This window comes from Odocoileus virginianus, chromosome 19 (assembly GCF_023699985.2).
Source record: "Odocoileus virginianus isolate 20LAN1187 ecotype Illinois chromosome 19, Ovbor_1.2, whole genome shotgun sequence".
Lineage (NCBI taxonomy): Eukaryota > Metazoa > Chordata > Mammalia > Artiodactyla > Cervidae > Odocoileus > Odocoileus virginianus.
Window position 1 is genome coordinate 31,272,569 of NC_069692.1, and position 17,677 is coordinate 31,290,245.

The following is a 17,677-nucleotide window of genomic DNA, read 5'->3' on the forward strand; positions in this document are numbered from 1 at the left end:
CACTCATCACTCGGTGAGATAAGGATCACTGACTCAGAATTTGAACAAACTCCAGGAGCTAGGGGAGGACAGATGAGCCTGGTGGGCTGCAGTCCACTGGGTTGCAAAGGTCTGACACAACTTAGCAACTGAACAACAAAATCATGATCTTTCTGATACACCCTGCATGTATCTATAAATACATTCCAACTGAATAATTTGCTATTCACTTTTATGACCTTTGCTTTCCCCTTCATTTGAGCCTGGTATATATCTAGCAGTATGTTGAAACCAGCTCATACTGGCTTGTGAGACCTACTAATTTTTCACCAGTCTTCCCAACTCCATGTTCAGTGAGACTCCATTGGTAACTTGATATTAGCTAGAGTGGTAGTATTTAATACCATGAAAATTGGCAATAACTACACATCAAAGCCTCTCACATTGGTGTAGTGTTACTAAACAATTTTTATCACACCACTGAATAATACAAATCATTCATGTTAAAATTCTATGCCTTACATTTTTCATTAATTAAATTTGGCACTGTTTATTTGGTAGCTTTAATATCAAAAAGTAACCAGATTTGCAGAGTGAAGCACAAGGATTATCTGTATATTAATGCTATAATAATATGTTATTGAACATATTATTTACTAGATCTAAATGGTTTGGAAGGGCTTAATGAGATGGTAACAATGATCAGTTTCATTGATTTGTAATTTAGTAATGACAAATTTAAATTTAAATTGTAATCAGTTGTATTAAAAATGGAATCTTGAGAAATACTAAATATCACTATCAACTACAAAGGGATTACTAGAAAAAATAAATGTTTTCAAAATGTAGGACTTCCTACTGATTTCCATTTAAAATTTATATTTGATGTAGGAAATTAACTTCAACAATAGGCTAATTTCAGATTCTTATGACCTACACTTATTTTAAGAAATATTTTTTAAATAAACAAGTCATGAGGATGTACAACAACTTATTTATATTTTAAACTATCTCAGACTGCTTTTATTGAATGGAATAAGAAAAGGCCTTATTATAATCACCTATGAATTATTTTAAGATTTCTGAAGGAAAGGCATTATTTTGGTTTCCATAAAATCCAGACTTAAATTTTACAAATGTAAGATAAAAAATATAGATTTCTACACTTAAAACTGGAACCTTTCTTTTTTAATTATACGTTGGCTTTTCTGTTGTCTCATTAAATAGTTAAAATTCCATTTTTTAAAAAACACTCAACTGTTCAGTCAAATTAAACTGAGTGGCTTTAAACTGAGAATAAAAAGGAAAATATCTAACATATCAACATTGCATCAGAAAAGATAACTTTGTTCTTTCAATTTCTTACTTATATAGCTATATGTTTGCAAGTGAAATACCAAATATTAAAAAGTAGTTCTATTAAAATCAATATAAGCATAATTTACAGTTGAAAGATTCTCTCTTAGATTTACATATCAGAAGCAAGTGTTTAGCTTGCAATACACTCGCTAAAGATTTTAAAAGAAAAGTCCCGTATTAAAGCTCAAAGCAGATGGTCCTCTGATCAGTCTTATGGTTATGTGGATTTTAATACTGGAAAATGAAATAGACTATGCATTTTTTTTTAGAAAAAAAAAAAGGACACTCAGTAAATGAAGTTATCAACAAGAGTTAACAAGAATTTGAAGCCAGCATTAAAATGGTAGCATTTTATTTTTTAAGCATCAATTGAACATTTAAATTGCTTTAGATAATATGCAAATATCTGGAATATACCAAAATAGCAAATAAGCTACCATAAACATGCAAGGCTCACAAGGCTTGTTTTCTCAATGAACTTTTAACTATAAAATGACTTTAAATAAAATTTCACAAGTGGGTTTTCTGTTTTTCAATTAAATATCTTTTGAAATTTAATCTAGTGTACCAACTATATCAATAAAATCTTTTAAACCTAAGTGTATGCACCATATACATAGTTTAGTATCTAAAACAACTGAAGTATGTTTGGAAAGCATTCATTATCTTTCTTTTAAGCTCAAATATCTGAATTTTAAAAAATCAACATAAATATTTCATTTTTTTGGCAGAAAGAAGACTTAAAACATTAGCTTTAATATCTTCCTAATTTAAAAATTGTGAAGCCCTATTTGAAAACTGAAGCGGTAATATGAACATTTTGAAATCAACATATGTTTCCCTGAATGTAACTTGCTTTTGCATGTCCTTCTACAAGCAAAATTTTCACTATTTTCAATTTCTTATGGTAAAATCACCTTAGTAATATCAGTTTCCAAAACATATCTTCAGTCAGTCTAATGAACTGCTAAACTTATATTTAACACACCTCCCAGCACCCCCATTTTCAGTACCAGTAATAGTAAGGGAAGCAGGGAAACACTTACCTAAATTTTATTATGTTAAAATAATATTCAGGTGCATATTCTGAACCAACTTAGATGACAGTTGTAGCCCTATTCTGTTTATAAAGTTTATCATGCCAGTAACATTCAAAGCCTACAGTTTCACCTTTGCTTCAAATATCAAGTCCATTTAATTAATGGGAAAATCTATTTTAAATTTATTCACCTCATTTTATCATCTCAAGAGTAGTTAGGTCACATGACAATGGGTAATGTTCTAAAATAACTTTGTGTTAAGCATCTCTCATAAAGAATAGCAGGAAATTAAGTTATATCCAGATTTGGGGGTGGAAAGGAAGTGGGAATGACTTTTTATATTTGTTATAAAGTATTGAAGCTGAAATTCTGCTTCAATTCAATGTACATTAGATAAATAGAATTACCACAGTTTTAAAATGCAAATGTGTATAATTTGTATAATTACTTCACTAATTAGGTTTTTTTTGAGGGGGTCATAAAGTCATCAATTTAGTTTCTGGGGCTTCCAAACAAAATTTTAAAAATAGATACAAAACCCACATGTTTCTAACAGAAATAACATCACATTTTTACAGTGTACCTATGTATGCAATAGTTAAGTAAAAATATTTAAAACTATAGGTGTTGAAAACTAACAGAATAGTTTGTGTTGTCATTTGTTTTACAAATCTTATTTATATATAAAATAAATGATTTCAAGCTCATTCTATTCAAATATCATATTGAAATTCCTATTGCTATTTGAAAGAGCTATATTTTTCTTAAAAATATACATATATATACCCAACAGGATTGATATGAAAACAATTTAAGTTGAATGATGTAATTATGCAATGGAATGTAAAAAATTATAGCAATTAAAGTGTTGTGACATGCTCTAATGAATGAAGTTACATTGGTTGATGACACTATATCTCCTACTCATTAATTATTTGGATAGAGTGCATTAGGTTACATAGCATGAAGAAATAAAGTCATAAATTACCACTAAAAATTGCATCCATACATTTTCATTTAATATTGATGATATTTCTCAAACACCCATAAATTATTTTTAAAAATCAAAACAATATCAGCAGCACTTTGTATTCTCCAGGAAAGCTCACAACATGGTTCAGTTCTTCACTATATGCAGCTAGTGATTTTCAGGGGAAGAAAAGTTAGCATTTCTAGAGAGTAAGTTTATAAAGCAAATTTACGCATGTATGGTCTGTGTCTCCTGCTTAGATTCCCAAGTGACTGGAAATATTTTTAAAGCTTTCTTATTTTCAGACCTAAAGAGAAAACACACTTCTTAAGTGTAGCTAATTAGGGTGACGTATTTAAGCAATCACCTGTTATTATAAAGCAATATACCACTAACACATAGTACAAATATTAATGATAGCATTCTTTTAAATATTTTTAAAAGTAGCCATGGTTTTGTTTTTTTCTCTGAAATTTTTAAAGGAAAATGTAGAAGATGACTTTAATGTGATGGTCAGACCCAAGTGATAGAAGTACCTTTTTAAATTTTGTTTTCTCATTTCTTCTAAATCTGTTTTCTTTTCTCTAGCACTTCCTCTGTATAACAAATTAGAATTTTAAAAGTGCAACAGTAATAGTATTAAACAAAAACCAGAAAACATCTCTAATCTCATTTTTGAGAGGCATGGGAGCAGGAATGATGTATATCTATTTATTTCTTAAGCCATAAAAATAGTTACTGAAAAAAGCTAATAAATTAATCTCTTTATAGTTCTCAAATTTGACTATTGTTTACATGTAGTATTTATTAGTTTTCCTCCTTTTTTCTCTTCATTACTTCCTTCACATCATGCACCAGCCCAGTACAACACTACAAAAGAGACATCCATGTAAAAGAACTGTTACTCCAAGGAATTGACAGCAACAGGACAGCTTCATCCAAGTAAAAAATGTGACTAATTCAGGTGCCATGCTTATGATTAAATTTTAAAAATATCTATCTCTCTGCACTTCCTAAGACAACTACCTTTTTGAGCTAGTGGTCTCAGTCATTGTAACAAACATACATAGAAAGAAACCAGCTCCTAGAGAATATTTCCTTACTCACTATCCTTGTTTCACTGGTGTCTTGCACAGACTCTACAGTTCAAAGTGTGTGTAAGAGCTTTGATCTCTCTTGACAAGACATTGTAGATTAAAATATTTTATAATGACTATTATTCAATTATTTTTAAAAAGATACTGAATTTCCTGGGATAGTTTCAGATCGTGAAGACCTGTCTTAAGTGGCTGAGAAACACTCCCCCCCCCACCCCCGCCCAAAGTCCAAGGGGACCACTGGAAAGAGAGAAGTGCAATTTTGTTTGGAGAATTAACACAGACAAAACATGCCTGTGATACAGCTTCTCACAAACAATTACAGTACTCTGCAGCTGTGGGAGAAGGAGCTACTGAGAAATCGCAAAATATAGAAGAAAATGGACATTGCTTGGTGAAATTCTGGGTTCTTTTTATCTTGTAGGCTCTTTCTCAAGAGTCATCTCAAAGAATTTCTTTCTAATGGTCAAAAAAGAAAAGAGAGCAAAGAAAAAATAAAGAGAAAGAGAAACAAGCCAACAGAATATTGTTCTTCTCCTATGAGTTTTTTTTTTTAATCTGAATTAGCTAATGAGAAATGTACAAGAGACATGGTAGCAACTGCCAAAAAGCTACCACATTCCTTTTCCAAATATTTCAAAGAAAAACATAATTTCTTACAAAGTATTGCTTCTCATCAGGATGTGTGCATATATGATAAAGTATCTGTGTGTGCATGAGTATACAAAATATGATTACATGTTCCATAAAGGATTCATTAAGAACAGAGATGTGCTATTTTTGGCAGCAAATAAAATAATTTAATAAACATCCAACTCCAAGCTTTTCTTTTAGCATTCTCAAGTTTCTTAATGTGAGTCCATACATTGTAACTTATTGAAATCAGTTTCTGTGATTTACTGAGATAGGCATTGTTTCAACTGCTAAATTGAAATAAATCACCATAGGGTGACCAGAGTTCTCAGAAGCTCATTGTCTAAGATAGGTATTGAATAGACATATTTAAGGGACTAGACAGAGGGAACTTTTTTGCTTCTAGGGGTATTTGAATTCAATTCAGTGATGGAGGCAAGTAAAGACACAGAGGCAAATAATTTATCCATAGGATACAAAGAGTGAAAATAGACTACCAAACTTGTCTTGCATCTATATTTAATTTAGTCCTAACAATCAAAAAAATGTGAAAAAATACTTTGGAAAGAGACATGGAAATTATAAAAGATAGTCAAGCATAATTATCTTTAAAAGAAAATGCCAACAAGCATTTGATTACAGAAGATTACCAAAAAATCACTTTAATTTTAAACTGTTTTTGTCTTACTCAACTTTTTATTGTATCTTTTATCTTTGTAAATGTCTAGCATAATTATGAAATTGAGAAGTAGAAAATGTTTATCTTCTTTTATGATGATTGAGAGTCTCTTCTTTATCCAATACAGATAATTTCAGTCAAAAGCTCCACTGTGTCAATTGTCAAGATACAATATTCACCATAGATAAAAAAAGTCACTGATTCAACTTAATTTCAATTGATTTTGTTCTATCAGTTTCAAAAACTAACTTTTTTCTGCATTAGTGACTTCATTTATACTTTAAAACCATGAATATTATTGGAACCATTAAAAATAAAGAGGTAAATTATTTTATAATTAGTTTACCTAATAATAATTGTAAAAAAAAAAAATGCCTGTTAACACAGAAGTAGCCCTAACTTGTATGGAAATGTAATTTGAATGTGCATTTAGTTTTAATCAATGTGACTTTTAGTTCATAATTGAGATATTTATTAGTATAATCAATTATAATAATCAATTCTTAGTTTTGAAAGGCATACTAGCAGAAGGGGACAACTTCAAGCCAAATTTTCATTAAATTCTAGGAAAAAATCTAAGTAGGAAGAAGAATAACAGATAGGCTTCCCTGCAATTTACTTCAGTTAAAAAATACTGAAAAATAAAAGTAAAATATATCTAAAATTATGGAGAGGTAAACCTGAAATGATATTCTAGTAAGAGGTGGGAAAGTTGGTGGCAAAGGCACACAACAAAATTGGCATTTCATTTCAGTGTGACAACAGTCTTTTTGACAGCAGGTTAGTTTAACACTGAACATCCCACCAAAACAGTAATCCATTTCCAAGTGCATACTAATTCATTGTTGCCCTTCACTGTATATTAAATGTCACCCATCACTGTGACAGGAATATAAAAGCTACTGCACACTAGTCAGGAGCCAAAATCAAAGCTGCTAATGCAAGCACTTTGGACAGGGTTTTCCAAACCCAGTTAAACCACCAAAAGAAAACCACTATGATTACAACATCTTTACCGCTGAGCTCCAAGAGAAATACAGAATATTTGTGCAAGTATGAGGACTCTCAGTAAGGCTTAGCCTTGTCATCTTGTGACTGCAGACCATGTTAGAGCCAACACATGTATCAAGACGGTCCTGGCAGTCACAGTAATAATAACAGCAAACCCTTGAGCAGGTCCTAAGCAGACTAACCCTTGCTCCCCTGCAACCTAACCCAATAACACAATAGTTAATACTCTAATATCATAAAAACCACGCAAAATAATTCAACACAAAATTATATAAGAAATTTCTATATTCTTTTTAACTAAGAAAATCTAATCTTACTTATTTAACAGTTTGAGTATTCCTGATTTGCTATTCTTGATAAGAAGGCCAGATTAGTCAATATTACTTGGTTTCTTTTACTCTTTCGCCTATATTTGTCCTATTCATTTGCCCATTTAAGTAACCTAAGAAATTTTTCTGTGTAACAATATACTTACTACCAAAATTGGTATAGTATTATTTTTCTTCTTCAGAGTTTATTTGTATCTAATTTTAAAATGCCAATTTCAGAGTAAAATATGCAATGTTCTTATATGCTTAGTGAATATTATTAAATTTACATCAATCCTGTTGGAGGGAAATTATTACTTTCTTTTACGTTCATCTTTTACATTCAACTTTTAGTTCTTAATTTCTATATACCAAACTACCTTGGACCTCAGACCAAGATTTACATGCTAAATTTCCAAACAGCTCTAGTTTTCTTGGAAACAACTATATCTAAAAGAAAATTTCAAACTCTCTAATATTATAGGGATTTAAATTGACTCATTTTATGAATAGGAGCTATCATATTAATGTTATCTATATTTTTAAAAAAGGAAATATTTGAAGCAAGGTGAAAAATAATCTCTCATCAGTGCAAAGGGTGGGTTCCCTAAATAGGCTTATTATATGACTAATTGCCATCCCTATGCTAATATACCTAGATTAAAGGAAACAAAAGAATGGAAAGAAAGAGAAAAAGATTTAGGGGCACATATGATTAAGTACAAGCCCATCATGGACAAGATTTCTTCCTAATCCTCTGTCAGCCAAGAGCTATTGTTAGAATACCTAGGGTAAGGCCATTGTATGCCTAGAATGCAGTAGCTCAGGTTCATTTTTACTCTTAAATAAGAGTTCTCAGTTAATTAAGATAAGCATGCTGATTATATCATTATGCTATAAACAACAATGCAACTGTTTGCGAGAGATCATGGACTATAAAGCCATTCCAGGCCAAACAAATAAGATCATACATCTTGTTCTTAATACTCACTAAAATAAATTTAGAGAATTTTCAAGTATTTCTTAGAATTTTTCTCATATAAAAGTGAAGGGAAATACTAAAATGGTATCATAATTTACCTTTAAATTTAATTTTAAAAATATAAAAATCTAGGAATTATTATCATTTATCAGTTTATCACAAATTTAATGTTAATACTGTGATGCAACAGATACTCAATGACTCAAATATAGTATTCTAATGATAAATAACAATCTGCTTAATGCCTTATTTCCTTTATAGTTGTATATTTTTAGTGAAACATACATTAACAAGTCATCTTTAGATAAATATATATAAAATATATATAATCATTAAAAATGTTGGATAACTATAAAATATTTGCATCACTTTCATTCAAACTCAATATACATTAATCTATAGATGAAAGTTATAAATTAATGTTTAATACTTTATGGAATCCTAATTCTTCAGGGTTCACTACAGGTTGAAGAAATATTTGACTAATCGAGTGAATGATTGATAGAATAATTAAAGTGGAAACAGAAAACAAACTGAAGGTGTGGCCTGGTAGCTAACAAGATAAATAAGATTAATTGCAACAATAATAATTGGGACAATGTTATCTGGTGACTGAGAAAAGTAAAGTAATGCCAATTAAAAATTGTAATGATATTTCAATCATTTATTATATTTTAATTTTGAGATAAAATAGATATTACATAGTTTCTCAAAATATCATATAACATAATATGCAATAATTTAAGAAATATGAATTCTGTTGAAGTGATATTACTTTAGAACTTTGCATTTTTGTGAATTTCAGTGGAAATAAAATGATATCTGAGAATTTACGAATGTAATTTGTCTTTCTCTGTTATCTTCTGAGGATAAGGACAAAGAATATGCATAAAGAAAACTTGATTTTAATTTTGACATCAGTAATGATGTCAACTTCATCAGTGATCTCTATGCGGCAAAATATATAATGCTTATTCATAGATAAAATAAAAATGCTATGCTTATTTTGAATTGATAACAAATGATTATAATGCCATTTTGGTTCAAGAGGTAATTAAGTTCTTTGCAATTGAAATTCAGACATTTTGCTGTTATTTGTACATCATGAACTTCTTTCACAGTAGCAGGAGTTCAATACAATGTCAGAGTGGATTTTAGTTATCCAAAATCATTTGGTTTTGGAGGTTCAGTTTAGAATTCAAATTTACTCTATTCATGAAATTTTCTTTACATTTGAGTTTTAGTTTTTTTTTTAACTGACAATATTTATATGAGATAATAATGTTGAGAATTGAAGGAAATATTCTGAGATAATATGTTAAGAATTGATTTTCACTATGTATACTTTTCCAAGAACATCAAATATATTTATTGCTTAATAGAGGATACCCTATACTATTTTTAATAGAATATTTGTTAATTAAGCCATAAATGAAGATATTAAACAATTTTTCAAACTATATGAAACTGTTATCTCATTATTGAATAATGTGCTGAAATAGAATCATTTTCAAATCCATTCATTTAATCACTGACAAAATTCAACAGTAATATTCTAAAAGTCAAAGACACTAAAAAATGGCATACCAGTTAATGGTATGTTTTTAGATAGAAGGACATGGATGTATTTCTTTTGTTTAAAATTTGTATAGGTTATCATAATTCTACAGATACTATATAATTTCATGTTTTTCAAAGTAAGAGCTCTAGAAAATTTTAGAAGTTAAGCGCAAATCAATATCACATGATTCTATTTGCTAACACACTCTTAAGCACGAATTATATTCAGATGTCTCCGTATTTGCTTTTGAACCTAATTTTAGAAGATTTAGGCACAGAGTGTTAGGAATATCTAAAATTTCTAAGTTGATTTTAAAGTAATTCAACAGTCTCTGCTTAAGATCCCCTGGAAACCGATATGAAAACTTAATTTAGCTTGACTGATGCCCATACAATTGCCTCATAACTGTCTCAGGACATTTTCCTCTAGGCTTTGTTTATATCCTTCCTGAGAATTTTGTCAATTTGATTAAGAGGGAACAGGTGTACCTGCAGACATCAGAAAAGAATTTTTCTATGTTTCAGAATCTTTGTTTATTTCTTTTTGTTCTGTGGGTGGGTTGCAGAGTTCTTTAAAAATTGAATTATTTAATCTGTAATCCATGAACTCAAGTCTCTGAACACATATAAACCAGGATGGCTTGTGTTGGACACTATAAAAAAAAAGATGCAATTGGTCCAAAGAATCTCAAACATGAGGTTGGGTTTTATTTACACAAAATATGGAAAAAATTGGAGCTAAAAATTTATGAGCTTCATACTCCAAATTCTCATTTTGGGGGCAAAACACTCTAAAATTTAAATAAAAATTTTAACTCAATCTACCATATAACTACATATGTTGTATGAATATATGATTCTAATACATTTTCAGTCAAATACAACTAATAATTTTCTGAAGGACTCATGTATTAATACTGAAACTATTAGGTGGGTGATTATAAGTCTATATAACATTTATGTGTAAATATATACACATATTTCAGAAATATATACACACATTTCAGAAATGTGTATTATAAAAATATGATATATGATAAAAATTTTATTCTTTTCTTAACTGAATAAACTAAGCATTTTTCATTGCTAGGAAAAAATATATGACTTCATTAAAAAATGTTCAAGGAAGGACAAATATTCTTAGTGATAACTGATTGGAAAACTCCCACATAATGTAATTGAAAAAAAAAAATAACCCACATATCTAATACTTAAATTTGGATTAAAGCAAAAATATTTATTTTTGTACTTTTTAAGTGTTATCATCAATGTGAAAAATTATAATTCATCTTGGATTTAGAGTTCTCTTTTTGATATCTGATAGAATATAAATATTCAAAGACTACACCAAGCATTGACTTTGAAAGTCATTTGAGTAACAGTGGAGCTCTGAATCCAGGGATAGTTTTAATCTCCTTAATCAAGACAAAAAAAAAAAAAAACTAAACCATATCAAAATAATCTATCTATTGAAAATTTGATAGTGAGGTAAACAGAAATAAAAAATGACCACAAATATTCACTTCCAGAGGGACAACAGAGTAGCAAAAACCACATATAGTGAGGCATATCATAGACTTTAAAAGTCATTATAAGATATAAACATATGTATTTTTCACTTAGGCATTTGAGTTCCTGATCCTGTGATTGAAATACACCCTACATGTCAACAAATATAATGCAATTTTTTGTGGTGATGTGTTTATTATGTGAAAAAAAATACACACTTTACATAGAAAATCATGATAGGTTTTTATACTTAAAAAGCTTATTTTTAATCAGCATCTTTTTTAAAAAAACCTCCTTTTAAATTTTACTACTTTGGTTTTTCTTATAGGTATTTCATTAATTTAAATTAGTAAAACATATTGTTTTGCTGTCTGGCCTAAGATAAATTTTCAAAATGAGGAAATAATTTTTGTATCATAGTGATCTGAACTGCTTTTAGTTTCTGATTAAAAAGAGTAATCTCTAACACATCTATAGCTTATTGACATAACCAGCATGCTTTCTGCCCAAAAAGGCATCACAGTACATTTTAATAAGCTACATGACTTAAAAGTTCATTATTCTACAACACTCCATGGGAAATAAAGAAAAAGAAAAGTAAAATTGATTGTGACTTTTGACAATTATTAGTTAGAAAAAAGAGGTAACAATTGCCAAAAAAATCACAAAAGTGAGCATGTTACCTGGCTATGACAAAGAGCACACAACTGACACCCAAGTAAGCCAGCAGAATATACATCCAGATATCAGGGGAGAGAGGATTCAGGAAGGAGAAGACGCCTGGGTTTGTACCATTGGGCTTGCGGTACAAAATACTTATTCCAAGTGTCATAAAGGGCTTGGAAAAGTCGATGACCTTCTCTCGAACGTAGGTAATAGCCAGTGGAGCAACTGCAAGGTCAGCTTTCTGTAGAGAGAAACATAAAAAAGGAAAAAAAAAAAAATGCTCTTAAGTCACAAGAAACTAGCAATCATGTTAAATAAAACAAAGACTTTATACTTCAGAATTGTCTCAAAATAGTCACGTTAACATTTAAAGCATTCTTTACTCTGAAGTGAAGTATTTGATTTACTCTGCTACTCATTTCTGTGATTTTTCTAGATTAGCAAATCCACAATTATGGCAAGCACATATAGAAAGAAAAAACTGTATAGGATGAAAAAACTGGAAAAACTATCAAACATTTAGTACCTGAATTATTATGCTATTAAACTAGCTCATAATACTTTTAATTTGAAGTTTATAAACAATATCAATTGTGATTTTCTAAATACTATGGTCAAATTGTACATAATAATAATAATGACCTCAAATTATTTAACTGATAATCAGGAAACATTTCTTTTACTGGTTTTAAAACTAAAGAGTACAGTTAAAATGTTTTAGTCTTTAAACAGTTAACATTGTGAAAAGCCTCTTTTAATATGATTGTGTTTACTGCCTCTGAGTTTTGTTTCTATCTCTCTAATTTGTTTTATATTATTTAATGAAAATCCTTGCAGCCTTGCCTAAATCACATTAGGAAATTAGTTTTTCAATTTTCACAAAGTTGCTAATTTTCCACGGTAGCTTAAATATGTTAAATTGCTAATGCTTTTCACTCACCATGTTATAACCATCTGTCAGGGATGAACTTAAGCTCTAACGTATTTCAAAAAATAATTATAATATTTTGAAATAACAAGCACTTATTTCAACCTATGATGGGAACCTATATTTCTATATTTCTTTTACATTTATAAATACATGGAGCTTTCAGAGAATATATAGAAGTGCTCATCTGAAAAAGCTATAGAAAGGTGCACAGAAAAATGAAATTGGCCCTTTACTGTTCCCTTCTCTCAGGGATTGTTGAGGGACTTATAGAAGAAATTTCTCTAAGAGGCTAAGTTTGTTGACAATATTATTCTGAGAGTGCGTTTGTGTGCATTTGTGTGTTGTGGGGCGGGGTGGCATGGGAGGTGCTTGGATAGAATATCTTCGATAGTAGCAGTGGAGAAAGACAGACATTTCCTAACAACCAGAAAGGAAAAACAGATCTTCAGGGTCTTGGGAAGAGTACAATCATATTTCACATTCATGAGTCAAGGAATATCAACTTAACACTAATAATATCCCTGGAGTATTTGCTATGCAACAGGCATTGTGCTAAGAAGGCTCCTTGAATTGTTACACTTAATTATTACACAATCCTACTATTAGTCCCAGTTTCAGACACGGAAAGTGAAACCACAGATGTTAAAAACTTGCTCATTGTCACAGTGTGAATTTAGCAGTGGAACCAAGGGCATAAACCTAAGCTTTTGGAATCTATACTAGAACCAACCAAGATGTGCATCTCAGAAACTGGAAATGGAACCATGGAGACATCATTCATTCATTCATGACAGAGTTTGTAGAACTGAAAAGGGAACAATAATGCATAGATGCAAGGGTGGGGACTGATAGATTATAGTCTCAAAATTTAGAGGGTCAGGTGCAGAGTTCAAGCAAATATGTTTTCCACAAAAGAGATAGCACTTCCTCCAAGACAGAAGAAAAGGAAGTAAAGATCATGTGAAAAAATAAAGAAGTTAGGGAAGGAAAGTGATAATTACAAGATTTATATACATATATATATATGGTATTAAGAAACGAACAACATAGAGTGGTGGTTTATTCCTAATTTGGTGATTGAATTCAGCACAGTTTTATGATGTGTCACTTAACTTCATAAACTGCCCTCCACCTAGGCACACAGAAAACAAAATTTTGTCACATATAAAATGTGTGAGTGAATATGCTTTAAACTCATAAAACACTTTTTAATTCATAAAATATTAACAAAAGTTAAGAAACAATTCAAGTAACAAATATTAAGACAAATTTACTACATTATTCCAAAGATGTTGTTCCATGGGTTTATATTAATATGATTGACAAAGCATATATCAAATTTCCAAATTTATTCAGCATTGCCTAAAAAAAGTTATATTCCAATTATTAAAGGAAAAAAAAACCCAGAGATATATGTAGTATGCTTTTAATTATAAAATAAATCAATCATTTGAAACAAAAGATACAGATACTTTTAACCAACTAAAAAAAAAAGCAGAGTGGTGCATGTGTAGAATAGAATATTATCCAGCAACATAAAGAAATGTGCTGTGTGTTAGTCATTCAGTTGACTGTGACCTCATGAATGCATGAACTATAGCCCACCAGATTCTTCTGTCCATGCAATTTTTCAGGCATTAATATTGTAGTGGATTTCCATTTCCTATTCGGAGGATCTTCTCAATCCAGTGATCTAACCTGCAACTCTTGCATCTCTTGCATGGGCAGGTGGATTCTTTACCACTGTGTCACCTGGGAAGCCCTCAAGAAATGTGCTATCAAGCCACAAAAAGACATAGAAGACCCTAAATACAATTTGCTAACTGAAAGAGGCCAGTCTGAAAAGACCACATACTGTATAATTCCATATATATGACATTCTGGAAGAGACAAAACTATAAATGCAATAAAGAGATCGGTGAGTACCCAGACATCCAGAAATGAGTGAGTAATGAATAGGTAGAGCACAGAACAGTTTTAGGGAAGGGATGCTATCATGTATGACACTGAAATGATGGATGCATGACACTACACATTTATCAAAATCCATAAAACTAAAGGAAACCCACCAAATGGAAGATACAAAGAAGAATGAACCTTAGTGAAAAATATGGATAGCTAATAATATCAATAAAAGTTCATCACTTGTAACAAATGTACTACACTCATGCTGTCTAATAATAATATGGTGTCTGATAATAAGAGCAATTGTAGGGAAAGGGGGTAAGATAGAAGAAGATAGATGGAATCTCTACTTTCTACACAATTTTATAATAAACCTAAAACAGATCTTAAAATGCCTATTAACTATTTTTAAATAAGAGAGTTTTTAAACCATATCCTCAGTTAGTAGAATTCACATTATATGTTGATTAATTAAAGCTAGGTTGTTAACTATTAAAAATAAAACACAAAATTTACTGAACATCACTTGTCAAAAATAAGCCATATCTAATGCACACCAAAGATATTTTAAAAATCCATCTTAAAAATGAGACCTCAGAACTTTCTTGCAGCAGTAAAGATGACCACTTACTTATACATTATAGCATTCTGTTAATAAGCTCTAACCTCATTAGAAACCTATTAATAACATAATAATTTTGGAATCTAATCAAGATGTTATTATATTGAAGATGTTTATAATGAGAGCTGTGGTATTTTCTCATCAAACATCATGTTATTAAAGATTGAGCATTTGGAGAAAAGACCTTGATGGTAAAATAGAATCACCCCAGAACTTTCAATCTCTGTAGATAGAGGTTAATATAATTTAATGAAAATTGATTTAGTAATTGATTTTATTTTAAAGAATAAAGTATTCCTGGATTAGGAAGAGCCAGTAGTCAAAATTGATTTTTAAAAATGATTTCATCAAAAGAAATATAAATAAGTAAACTGTTATGTGTCACATGAATAGTACAAATGAAAGGGAGAGTTCACGTCTACCATCAGATTGGGTCACAGAAGACCTTTCCAAACAATTATGCTTGCATTACAGCTTGAAGAAAGAGCCTGAGATGACAAAGGTCTGAGTTAGGAGGGTGATAATAGCAGGAAAAAGGAATATGTTAGCAGTAACTAGCATCAAATGGATTCATCCTGGGTCAACACTATATTGCATTCTTTTTCCCATAATAGTTGCATCAATTTTCACAACAGATAAACCAAATCTGTAGTGTGATTTCCTTTCCATGGATGAAAAAACCAGAACTGTGACAGTTTAAACAGTTTGATCCCAAAGATGATTTAACCATGTTAATTTCCCACCATTTTCTGTACAATCATCCAAATACATCATGACTAATTCTTCTGCTACAGTTCCTATATTCCCCTGCCCCAAATGATCTCCCCACTTCTCCACTGTACAAATTCTATAAGACACATCTCTGATTCCTTTCCTCCAATGTAGGCATCCCTGAACATTCTGTACACATTAATTTCTCCTAAGCAAATGTTTAAGCACTTATAAACTTAACCATGCAATTTAACATGAAACAATACTTCCTTGTGTTATTTCTGAGTTTTTCACAGGTAAGTCACCTAATATGAGACTTTTGAATGCACACATTGTTGCAATTGTATTATCAGAATGTAAGCACTTTGAAGCCTGCAGGCATTCTCTTCAATCAAAGCACATAGCACTGAACTGAGAGAATGGTAAAGTAGCTCTCCCTGGAAATTTCACAAAGATGTCTAGGCAGCACTATTTTATTAATTTAATAAGGATTAATTTACCATCATTCTATGTGAAACTCTTCCAAACTGTCTTATTTAGCCCTTGATCATAATCAATCTAATATCTCTAGGGTATTGGACAAATCTGACACCAAGGAATAGCTTAGCAAATGTTTGCTGAACAGATTCAATTTAAGTTACTAAAATGTTAAAAGAAAATTAAAAGGAAATCACTGAGAATTTTAAAATTAAACTTTTTTTCTGATCTCGTACTAGAAATGAGATTTATTTGTACATTAATATAATTCCTAGTGAACTAACCATCTAGGGAGAACAGACTAATTCTTTTTGTGGAGTTATATAGCTAATAGCAGTCCTTTGATTAATGTCTCATTAAAGATCAAAGAAGAATGGTAGAATTTATTGGTGTAAGTCCTAATTTCATAATACAAAAATTAGATAATAAAGTATATCTTCATGAATGCCACAATGACCCAAAATTTGATCATGTTAAGAAAACCTTTATTATGAAGTCCAAGAATCAAGGAACATAACAATGTTATGTTATTTGTGACCTGATCAGTGAAACATCTTATGCATACTTCTGAAAGTTCTTGCAATTTAACAATGGAAAACCAGTTCTAAACAGTTTATTTCCATAGTTTTATGAAATGCTTAGTAAAAGGGTAAAATAACTAAAGTAGTAAATGCACATGAATTGGAAAGTTTTAACTGATTTAGTTAAGACATTTAAGACATTAAGTTAGTTATAAAATGATGTGTATTAAATTAAATGTCACTTATCAGCAGTGGCACACTTTCCCAAATTCTTCACAATGTATAAATGTGAACAAATGCTTTGCCTCTGTGTGTACTTTCAGAGAAACACAGTTCATTTTCTGTAAATATGGTAGAGAATCCTCCCAGTCGGAATCTTGCATACCTGCTTTCAGTCTTGTGCAATTAGTATGTGTTCTTCATCTGAAAATCAGAAAGGTTTATATATTTTTTTTTCAGCTGTTTCTTTCTTTCTTTTTTTGAAGGATAATTGCTTTAGAGAATTTTGTTGTTTTCTGTCAAACATCAACATGAATCAGCCATAGGTATACATATATCCCCTCCCTTTTGAACCTCGCTCCCATCTCCCTCCCCATTCCACCCCTCTAGGTTTATATAGAGGTCCTGTTTGAGTTTCCTGAGCCACACATCAAATTCCCGTTGGCTATCTATTTTACACATGGTAATGTAAGTTTCCAAGTTATTCTTTCCATACAA

The 17,677-nt window shown here is 30.5% G+C and overlaps 1 protein-coding gene across 9 annotated transcripts in view; it reads right to left on the reverse strand.

Moving 5' to 3' along the window:
* GRIK2 (glutamate ionotropic receptor kainate type subunit 2) overlaps positions 1 to 17,677 on the reverse strand; it is a 732,075-nt gene that overhangs the window by 151,661 nt on the left and 562,737 nt on the right. For 8 of the 9 annotated variants that reach the window (XM_070450050.1, XM_070450048.1, XM_070450049.1 and 5 more), the window contains one exon: positions 11,811 to 12,034. In XM_070450050.1, the coding sequence (XP_070306151.1) occupies positions 11,811 to 12,034 (224 nt within the window). The remainder of the gene's footprint in view (positions 1 to 11,810; positions 12,035 to 17,677) is intronic. The other variant, XM_070450056.1, reaches the window with a different exon arrangement.